General features: G+C 37.9%; 1 protein-coding gene across 1 annotated transcript; it reads left to right on the forward strand.

Moving 5' to 3' along the window:
- Positions 1-937: 937 nt before the first annotated feature.
- LOC138355502 (large neutral amino acids transporter small subunit 1-like) lies at positions 938-9611 on the forward strand. Its single transcript, XM_069310700.1, has 3 exons — positions 938-1072; positions 8989-9166; positions 9550-9611. Exons 1-3 carry the CDS (start codon positions 938-940, stop codon positions 9609-9611), a joined length of 375 nt encoding a protein of 124 aa, XP_069166801.1.
- Positions 9612-12537: the final 2926 nt, after the last annotated feature.

The following is a 12537-nucleotide window of genomic DNA, read 5'->3' on the forward strand; positions in this document are numbered from 1 at the left end:
ATATATATATATATATATATATATATATATATATATATATATATATATATATATATATATATATATATATATATATTACATTATTACAAAATTAATTAAAAAAAATTTTTATTAATTAATTAAAATTTATTTATTTTTAAATATTTATAATAAAATAAATATAATAATTATAATTATAATAATAAAAATAATAAAAATAATATTATAATAATATAAATAATTTTTTTATAAATTTAATTTATTAATTAATTAAATTAATTAAAAAATTAACAAAATTACGTTATTTCTTTCTTAAGCGATAACTATGTATATATATATATATATATATATATATATATATATATATATATATATATATATATATATATATATATATATATATATATATATATATGTGTATATATATATATATATATATATATATATATATATATATATATATATATATATATATATATATATATATATATATATATATATATATATACATATATATAAATATATATATGCGATATATATATATATATATCGCTTAAAGAAATAACGTAAGTTTGTTATCTCTAACCAATGCTAGTATTTTTATAAAAAAAATCATCTTCGACTCCAACTCAATGCAGGAAATGGTAATATATGTGCCTAATATACAGAATGTGACTTCCTTCTGCATTCCTAAAATTCTAAGCCATCTGAGAAAGTCAATCCTGGCACAGTTGCATTAATCTGTCCATTTTCAGTTGGATTTGTCAGTGTCAGAACAACTGCAGATAGTCAACACCTTTCCAGATAGGCTTCTCATATAACTCATTTTAATCATTATATTAATCCCATGCCAGCAAGATATCCTGAAAATATTCCGTCAAGTTACAGATCTGTAAGCGGGTAAACATATCGTCCTGTACTAGCGCAGTCCTTGCTTTCCCAGGCTGCTATCTCAATAATGATGTTTGTTACCTCTGACGTGCGGGTCCTCATCAACTACCTCGCCTTCGCTGGAAGTATGGTCGAGCTGGGAGGCATTGGAGCTTTCTTCTGGTTCCGAGTCAATCAACCAGAGCGCCACAGACCCATCAAGGTCAGCAAGATACATGTTTCGTAAGGAATTATGTTAATAGACAACCTTTATTAATGTAACATTTAGAGACAATTAACTTCTTAACTGAGGAAGGGTAGTCACCGTTGTACCAATGTGTGGTTGCTGTTGTGCAGGAATGATGCATTTTTACGTAAAGAAGAGAACGTTTGTATACATGTAATATTTTTATTTTTCTTATTATATACTATTTTTCATGTCATGCATTTTCGGTGTTATTTGATATTTCATCAGGTATGTTCCTAGAATCAGAATATTACCGTGTATGGAACTATATAATCAATGGAAACACCAATAATTATAGTGCATTTTTTTTATTTAATTATAAGTTATCTATTTACGCAACTACTAATTCATCAATCTTTCCAATTACTTCACTAAACTGTATTTGCCTCATCATCAGTCCCAGTCAACACTATTGCTGAGTCATTACTTAAACCTCCGTAACCCACCTGTTATCACCTTAACTCTAAAACCTATAAATAGTGATGTTATATGCTTTGCACAGTCACTTTTTAATACATATTCTTGTGGTATGTTGTCCTCTTGATCTCATTGTCACTTCTAGGTGTGAGGATTACTCTAGCTCTGGTGCCCTGCCCTCTCCTGTCATAGAGCATTGAGGTGGTTGTTGTTGTTTAAGATTCGCTACTTCGAACAAAAAGTTCCAAGCAATATGGGCTATAGTGAGCTCGTAGTGGACTTTTTTTTTTAAAGCATGGAGGACATGGGGGGCCGAAAGTAACTAAAACATATATTAAGGGAATGAAATATATAGCTGAAATATCTGCAAAATATAATTTGTAGATATTTTCAATGCTATGACCTCTGCTACACGTAATGGATTCCTTCTCAATATGCACTCTTTGCTAAGGGAGGAAAACTTACTTACTTTAGAGTCTTAGATGATTTCGTGCCCCATAATCTAAAAGGGTATTGTTTATTTTGCTTCACCTAAATCTGGTCCAGTTCTTTCCCACTTTCACGATCGTCCACATGAACTATTGACATTCATTTTGGTTTGCAAACATGTCCCCGATGTCAGGCTTCCCTTCTGAAAAGTAATGAAGTAGAAACAAGACCTTCACTCCTGATTTCTTTGTTTACAGAGAACGTCCATCCCCATACTTTGTGTTAATGTAAATGAAGTACTCACTCAGCTGTACCGTCTGTATTCTAGCATAAAGTGTATACTCTCGGTTGTGTTATCACATTTACATTTCAAAAAAGTGTATATTTACAAAAAAATTGTCACTTGTTTCCATCTGACATGTCGTTCTGCTTTTACTTCTTTTGAACATGTCTTCATTATCTATTCTATCAGTTTTCTATATATTCACAAATATAGTATGCACAATTAAATCACAATATATCTTTGATAAAATCTTGGGAACAGTATGGTTGACTGCGTGCGACTGGTGTGTCCCAACACGTGGATTCCATTCCACCTTCCTGCTCATAAAATTGTCTTCATATATATCTTCATGTTTTTCTTATACCATCTAGTAGTCAGTGCTGTAAGGTGCAATTCTCAAAGTTTATACATGTAGCTTAAGCAACTCAGATTAAGAATGGATCTTATTGTATATCTTTAGACCTTTTCAAGTTTGTTTTGTGTGGTTTTAATTTGGAATTTGTTTTAGGTGTTACATATTCAAGAGTCTGTCATAAAGGCACTAAATTAACCTCTTGCTAATTTTATTTATATTATTCGGATTTTGGGCAGTTGGAATGTGCTGCTTACATTATCATGTTAATGTGTGCTTCTGGAATTTGATTTAGGGTTATGTAAACACATAATTTATCTCCCCTTTTATCTCTACTGATAGAAGGAATATTTCATTTTTGCTCGTGTCAGAATTTTGACTTTGCCTAGATTAAAATCGAGTAGCCAGTTTTCAGACCATATTTGAAGTAATTTCTCTTCACATGATATTATAGTCCCCTCTATATTCTGATTCTTCTGTATTAGTTTTCATTATCACAAACACTGATATGAAAAAAGCAAATTTATTTGTTCAAGTTGGAAGCAAATACTAGGAATAGGAGGGATCCTAATACTAACATATGTCGTATTTACTCATCTCTTATCTACTGTGAGATTTCACTCAACTTTCACTGTGACACTGTGATTTTTTCAGAGAAATACCACCTGACTCAGTATTCCCCACTCTTCTCTCCTCTGATAAGGCTGATCCCTCGGTTATTCAAAGGCATCTTCCTCCTCTTTACGGGGCTATGGAGCATCTTAGGCCAGTTCTCTGCATTTGATGCTTCGGTGTTTTTGAAGGCTTGCTTTCCGCCGCTCAGCAAATTTATCAACACATGTTTCTCGTTCTCTTACATGCTCTTTGATTATTTTTTTTTTTTTACTTGTTTTTTATATTTAAGAAGATATTGATGCACGGTAGTTCTAGATAACTAGAATGATTCCATAATTTATTTTCATTCATTTAACACAGAAGAAAAGGTCTGAAAAACGCATTAACAATTTCACCCATCCCCAATTCAAGTTGATTACAGTAAATGCAATACAATTTTTGCAAACACTTTTCAACTTCTTTTAGTGGGTTCCTTCTCAAAACGCACTCTCTGCTGAGGGAAAAAAACTTACTTAGAGTCTTAGTTCTTTTTCTATACTAGTCATTCTTGAATCAACACCTATTTCATTCATTACAGAGTTTAAGTGTTTAGCATTAGGGGCGAGATGATAACCTGTCTCATTGACAGCTGTAGTTGAGTCAGATTCATGTCTTTTCTGTTTTGTAGATCATGCATGTTTCAGCACTCCTGTAAAATCTTGAATATTTTTCTTTGAAACCAAATATATTATGAGGTTCCGAGAAATCATCCAGGACCCTTTCTCACGAGCGTTAAATATTATATATATATATATATATATATATATATATATATATATATATATATATATATATATATATATATATATATATATATATATATATATATATATATATATATATATATATAATATATATAATATATATAATATATATATATATATATATATATATATGCCCCAATCCACACCAGATATAGGTGTATTTGCGGCGAGGTGGTGGCTGACAGGTACGGTCACCATGGCCTACTCTGCCAAAGCACAGGGGGATGGCACTCGAGGCACAGTGAAGTTAACGACATCATCAAGAGGAGCCTCACCACAGTTGGATGCCCAGCTGAAAGAGAGCCCCGTTACCTAACGCCCCGTAACTCTGATGCTCTTATTGGTCGCCCGGATGGTATCACAGTGAACCCCTGGAAGAATGGCAAGCAGTTGGTATGGGACTACACGTGCGTATCAACCCTGGCTAACACCTACATTAACCTCAGTGTTGCACAACCAGGTGGCGCTGCCACCCACAGGGAAGCAGCCAAATTCCGTAAGTATAGAGAACTGGATCACCACTACAATTTTGTCCCCATTGCTTCTGAGACGCTCGGCGCCTGGGGTAAAAGTGCTACCAGTTTTTTGAAGGAACTGGGTTCTAGGCTCATTGAAACAACAAGGGACCCGAGAGTTGCAAGCTTTCTTTTCCAGCGCCTCAGTGTGGCGATACAGAGGGGAAATGCGCACTGCATCCAGGGTTCCTTCCCGCCATCTGAGGAGCTGGAGGAACTCGACAACCTATGACAACCATCTTTGTAACCCATATGTAACTCCTTTTTTGTAACAAACTTCAAATAAAGTAAATATATATGTGTATATATATATATATGTATATATATATATATATATATATATATATATATATATAATATATATAATATATATAATATATATAATATATATATATAATATACATATATAATATATATATATAATATATATATATATATATATATAATATATATATATATATGTCGTACCTAGTAGCCAGAACGCACTTCTCAGCCTACAATGCAAGGCCCGATTTGCCTAATAAGGCAAGTTTTCCTGAATTAATATATTTTCTCTAATTTTTTTCTTATGAAATGATAAAGCTACCCATTTCATTACGTATGAGGTAAAAAAAAATTATTGGCGTTAAAATTAACGTAGATATATGACCGAACCTTACCAACCCTACCTAACCTAACCTAACCTATCACTATAGGTTAGGTTAGGTTAGGTAGCCGAAAAAGTTAGGTTAGGTTAGGTTAGGTAGGTTAGGTGGTCGAAAAATCATTAATTCATGAAAACTTGCCTTATTAGGCAAATCGGGCCTTGCATTGTAGGCTGAGAAGTGCGTTCTGGCTACTAGGTACGACATATATATATATATATATATATATATATATATATATATATATATATATATATATATATATATATATATATATATATATATATATGCGAACAAGCCTGAATGGTCCCCAGGACAATATGCAACTGAAAACTCACACCCCAGAAGTGACTCGAACCCATACTCCCAGAAGCAACGCAACTGGTATGTACAAGACGCCTTAATCCACTTGACCATCACGACCGGACATAATGAGGTGATAGCCGAGGCTATTTGAACCACCCCACCGCCGGCACTCGGATAGTTATCTTGGGCATAGCATTTTACCAAATCACCTCATTCTTTGGGGCACACGTGAGGAACACAAATGCGAACAAGCCTGAATGGTCCCCAGGACAATATGCAACTGAAAACTCACACCCCAGAAGTGACTCGAACCCATACTCCCAGAAGCAACGCAACTGGTATGTACAAGACGCCTTAATCCACTTGACCATCACGACCGGACATAATGAGGTGATAGCCGAGGCTATTTGAACCACCCCACCGCCGGCACTCGGATAGTTATCTTGGGCATAGCATTTTACCAAATCACCTCATTCTTTGGGGCACACGTGAGGAGCACAAATGCGAACAAGCCTGAATGGTCCCCAGGACAATATGCAACTGAAAACTCACACCCCAGAAGTGACTCGAACCCATACTCCCAGAAGCAACGCAACTGGTATGTACAAGACGCCTTAATCCACTTGACCATCACGACCGGACATAATGAGGTGATAGCCGAGGCTATTTGAACCACCCCACCGCCGGCACTCGGATAGTTATCTTGGGCATAGCATTTTACCAAATCACCTCATTCTTTGGGGCACACATGAGGAACACAAATGCGAACAAGCCTGAATGGTCCCCAGGACAATATGCAACTGAAAACTCACACCCCAGAAGTGACTCGAACCCATACTCCCAGAAGCAACGCAACTGGTATGTACAAGACGCCTTAATCCACTTGACCATCACGACCGGACATAATGAGGTGATAGCCGAGGCTATTTGAACCACCCCACCGCCGGCACTCGGATAGTTATCTCGAGTCACTTCTGGGGTGTGAGTTTTCAGTTATATATATATATATATATATATATATATATATATATATATATATATATATATATATATATATATATATATATATATATTGGTGTATACTGGCAGCAGGTTTTCTTTCAAACATGTTTCATTGAATATGACCGCATATTCTGTATTTATTATTTTCTGGTTTAGGGCTTCTATCCCTCTAACTATTTTCTTAGCATCAGGGCTTAATTGAAATAGGAGTTCTCCAAAACTCATTTTCGTACTTTTAAGGTGTGCGACACCTTCGATGTACGAAGGTGTTTCACCTTAAAAGTACGAAAATGAGTTTTGGAGAACTCCTATTTCAATTAAGCCCTGATGCTAAGAAAATAGTTAGAGGGATAGAAGCCCTAAACCAGAAAATAATAAATACAGAATATGCGGTCATATTCAATGAAACATATATATATATATATATATATATATATATATATATATATATATATATATATATATATATATATATATATATATATATATATATATATATATATATATATGTCGTACCTAGTAGCCAGAACGCACTTCTCACCCTACTATGCAAGGCCCGATTTGCCTAATAAGCCAAGTTTTCCTGAATTTATATATTTTCTCTAATTTTTTTCTTATGAAATGATAAAGCTACCCATTTCATTATGTATGAGGTAATTTTGTTTTTATTGGAGTTAAAATTAACGTAGATATATGACCAAACCTAACCAACCCTACCTAACCTAACCTAACCTATCTTTATAGGTTAGGTTAGGTAGCCGAAAAAGTTAGGTTAGGTAGGTTAGGTAGTCGAAAAACAATTAATTCATGAAAACTTGGCTTATTAGGCAAATCGGGCCTTGCATAGTAGGCTGAGAAGTGCGTTCTGGCTACTAGGTACGACATTATATATATATATATATATATATATATATATATATATATATATATATGCAAACAAGCCTGAATGGTCCCCAGGACTATATACAACTGAAAACTCACACCCCAGAAGTGACTCGAACCCATACTCCCACAACTGGTATGTACAGGGACGCCTTAATCCGCTTGACCATCACGACCGGACATAAGGAAGTGATAGCCGAGGCTATATGAACCACTTCCCCGCCGGCACTCGGATGGTAATCTTGGGCATAGCATTTTATCAAATCACCTCATTCTTTGGGGCAACACGTGAGGAACACAAATGCAAACAAGCCTGAATGGTCCCCAGGACTATATACAACTGAAAACTCACGTGTTCCTCACGTGTTGTTCCTCACGTGTTGCCCCAAAGAATGAGGTGATTTGATAAAATGCTATGCCCAAGATTACCATCCGAGTGCCGGCGGGGAAGTGGTTCATATAGCCTCGGCTATCACTTCCTTATGTCCGGTCGTGATGGTCAAGCGGATTAAGGCGTCCCTGTACATACCAGTTGTGGGAGTATGGGTTCGAGTCACTTCTGGGGTGTGAGTTTTCAGTTGTATATAGTCCTGGGGACCATTCAGGCTTGTTTGCATTTGTGTTCCTCACGTGTTGCCCCAAAGAATGAGGTGATTTGATAAAATGCTATGCCCAAGATTACCATCCGAGTGCCGGCGGGGAAGTGGTTCATATAGCCTCGGCTATCACTTCCTTATGTCCGGTCGTGATGGTCAAGCGGATTAAGGCGTCCCTGTACATACCAGTTGTGGGAGTATGGGTTCGAGTCACTTCTGGGGTGTGAGTTTTCAGTTGTATATAGTCCTGGGGACCATTCAGGCTTGTTTGCATTTGTGTTCCTCACGTGTTGCCCCAAAGAATGAGGTGATTTGATAAAATGCTATGCCCAAGATTACCATCCGAGTGCCGGCGGGGAAGTGGTTCATATAGCCTCGGCTATCACTTCCTTATGTCCGGTCGTGATGGTCAAGCGGATTAAGGCGTCCCTGTACATACCAGTTGTGGGAGTATGGGTTCGAGTCACTTCTGGGGTGTGAGTTTTCAGTTATATATATATATATATATATATATATATATATATATATATATATATATATATATATATATATATATATATATATATATAATGTATATACATATATATTGTAATTTAACCCATTAAATCTTGAAACATTTCTTAGAAGAGGACAGCAGTATAATTTCTTTAAACCATTTCAGATTTTCTTAAAGACTGCCTGATAATTAGCCCATGTGCTTCGTTTGATCTGAGGGAGTTAACCATCTCTGGGGCACCCTTCATCTCTCTATGTGTTGTACTAGAAAATAGACCTCTTCCGGAATATTTTAAAGTGATGATTTTAACAAGGCACACCTCATTTTTTTATATATTTTTTGCGAGAATACACTGTTTCTCAGCTCATATTAGCTCGCTAATAACAGATAAAGATATATTTAGTCTCACTAGAGTGGTAGCTCGCTATATCCCTTTGGTCCAATATTTCGATTAAGAATTGTTTTCCTTAAACACAATATTTCTTGTTCCTTCAATGCGAATTTGTCTGAGTTTCTGTTTGTCAGTGCGATGTATATATCCTTTCCTGCAAGGTATGGCTCGGCTTCCCAATAATGCACCTGATCATCGTGGGATTCCTGACGGTGTTTCCGGTGATACGCCAGCCTCTGGAGGTGGTGGCGGCGCTGGTGGTCATCGGCACGGGTATTCCAGTCTACTACCTTGCCATCCACCGCCAGGATAAGCCCAAGAAACTCCTCTACGCCATGGGTCAGTTACCTCTGGAACGTGTGTTGGGGATTGGAACGCGTTTTATGCTCTACATGATATTGCTCTAATATTATATCACTGTTGTTGTGGATGGTAGTGATGTTATAATAGTTGTTAGATTTTATTATCATTAATTACAATTAGTTATTTTATTATCATTAAAATTACTATAATTATCATTATTATTATTATTATTATTATTATTATTAGTATTGCTATTATTAAAACTTTCTTGACATATTTTGAACTTACAATCTTAAGTGATATTAAACTATGAAATTAATTTTTATGAAGGAATTCCAATATCTTCTTTTTTAGATACTGTAAAGATGTTAACGAGTTAAATTATTTTTACTGGCAATAATGATGTGTTCATTTTTCAGATAAAGTGACCTATGTGTGTCAGATGCTGTTCTTGGCCGTGCCTGAGGAAAGAACAAGTTGAGATCACGTCATGTGCTGGAGACGATGTGACTGATGCTTTTGTAACACTTAAAAAAGTCTTTCTTGGTAAACACAAAACTTAGTTAGGGTTGGATCTTTTAGTGAAGTGATTTTTAAAGTTTATGTAGGGCTATTTTCTAACAGTAGTCTTCCATTGTGAGTTCTGAAAACTAGCATCACAAAGCTTCGAATGTGCTTTGGAAAATATATTTTAATGAAAGAGAGCAGTCTTTACACAACACATAGGAGCTCATTCATTGTTTCAAGTTTCCAATTAAAAAAAATATAAATTACGCACAGAAAACTATTCAGGTTGGGTATGCCAGCCCTCTGAAATGGGTAAAAAAGAACCTAGAGAGGATGGAGAGTTCTTGGCGCTGGAGTGGCACGTCTCTGGCTGGGGGGTCCGAGCCAACCATACCCACTGGGAGAAAGGGATTTTACATCTCCAGAGGAGGAGAACTGTTCAACAGCATCGTCAGCTTTTGAGAGCGTGACGATTCTCGTGGCGCTGTAGGCTACAAAAATGTATCGTACTATATTATATATTAGAGCTATTGAAAATCTATTGTCACGGAAGTTATGATTTATCAATGATGTTCCTTATTTTCCCCGCCATCTAGTGTTTAACTTTGTTCATTATATTGTCATTTATTTCCGGCCATGCAAAATTCGAAGGTTTTTACAAGCATTCACACATATACAAAGTGATCTGCTCGGTTCAATTTACTCTATCATGTTGCCAAATGTAGTCAAAATGTTCCCACAAATGTAACCAAAATCTCCCCAACAGGGATATATCTCTCGGTTTAGAAACTTGGTAAATTGGGATAAAAGTGAAATAAAATAACAACAAATATATCGAACAATGACAATGTATTTCCTCAAAACACAGAAAAAACGCAATGTTGATATATGAATACCATCACGAAATTATACATATATTTATCGAGGAAAACATGTGCACATATACACATTCAAAACCCCACACACATTTGCATAATGCACACACACAAACACACTAATCCCCCCTGCCGTAATCTGAAGACAACACCACACCCACCTCCTCTTAACCCCCATCTCACTCTCCCAAAACATTCTCCCCCCCCTACTCCCACTCTCCCCTACCACTGACTAAACATACACACGCGCGCACACGCGCGCACACGCGCGCGCGCACGCACGCACGCACGCACGCACGCACGCACGCACGCACGCACGCACGCACGCACACACACACACACACACACACACACACACACACACACACACACACACACACACACATCTTGTCTTGTGACCATCGTGTTGGGTGGACGTGGGTTGGGAGCTCCTGGATCACTCGTGGAGTGGGAGGGGTAATCAGGCAACTTCGAAGTGAAAAAGACTATAAGTGAATGTACAAGTGAATGAAAAAACCTTGGGTTTTGACCAGAGCCATAAGGTAGTGAAGAAAAACAGTTTAATTAGCGTAATTCAAAATAGTTGAGGAAATACTGTGCAGTGTGAAACCAGACCTCACCGACCTCTGACCGCGTGACCTCACCTCGGCAGCAACCCTTATACCACCACTTGGGACGACGATTGGAGATTCACTCACCTATTGTGTTAGCAGATTGTGCAAGGTATTGAGGAGCGCCTTTTTGGCTAGATTGTTACTGCAATGACTAGAAGGGGTTCAAGGTCAATCACCAGCAGGGATGAGGAGGAGGACAGATTTATAGACAAATTAATAGGGAAATTTGTAGAGAGAAGGAGTGATTGGTTGGAGGATCTAATCCAGGGGATTAAAAGTGAGGTATTTCAGCAAATACAGGATGCGGTAGAGAGGCAGAAACAAGAACTTATGCTCTATGTTCAGGAAGAGATTAGGAAGGGAAGAGAGGACTGGGAGAGGGAATGTGCTCGTATCACAAACGAATTAGGAAGGTTTAGCAGCAGGGCTAAGGATAGAGGATTAGTGGGAGATGGGTTAGTGACTGCGGTTGGGATGGGGAATCCCCAGGGGACAGGCTACCAGCATGACAATGAATTCCTGAGGAGACGGTCTATTATAATACATGGATTATTCGAATCTAGGGCACCAACAAGACAAGAGAGAATAGAAACAGAAAAATACGAATTGCACGAGATATTGAGGTGTATTGGAGCAGAGATGGCAGAACGCGAGGTGGATATCAATCGACGGGTTGGACCTTACAATTGTACCAAGAAGAGACCTGTTCTGGTGCAATTCTCCAATGAGGAGGCAGTGGAGTACATAATGAGGAGCAAGCACTTACTCAGAGGAAGTGAAACCCATTACAATGTGTTTATAGAGAGGTTTATGACGAAAGATGAGCAAACAGCCCACAAAAATAGATGGCAACAACGACAACGTACTAGCCTCCCAGGTAGTCTCACCTCCCAGGTCACATCCCAGGTCACCTCCCAGGTCACCTCCCAGGTCACCTCCCAGGTCGCATCCTCCCCAACTCAGCCCTCCTATACATCCCCCCTGCCTCAGCCTCCCAAAACCCCCCTGTCCCTTCCACATTTGCACCTCCACAACGATTCCCCTGCCCCTGCTACATCACACTTGTCAGCGACCCCAGTGGGTCAAGCCATGCCCTCCCCAAACCCACCTTCCCATCCCCCCTCCCCAAATACCCCTTCCCACTCCCCTGCCCCTTCTACCCCATTGACTTCAATTCCATCTACTCCATCCCAGCTTCCACTGCACCCCTCTTCCACTCACCCCCAAACCCCACCCAACCCTCACCCCTCCTATGCACCTCCAGCCCACATTTAACCCCCTCACCTTGTGACCCCCTAACACCTTCCCCCATCTCTCTCTTCCCCTCTTCTACCCCAAAACCCCCACCTACCCCCGATTCCCCCCTAACTAATATACCCTCTCTTCCACTCCCAGCACCCATGCTCCATTC

Source organism: Procambarus clarkii, chromosome 67 (assembly GCF_040958095.1).
Source record: "Procambarus clarkii isolate CNS0578487 chromosome 67, FALCON_Pclarkii_2.0, whole genome shotgun sequence".
In the NCBI taxonomy this organism is placed as follows: Eukaryota; Metazoa; Arthropoda; class Malacostraca; order Decapoda; family Cambaridae; genus Procambarus; species Procambarus clarkii.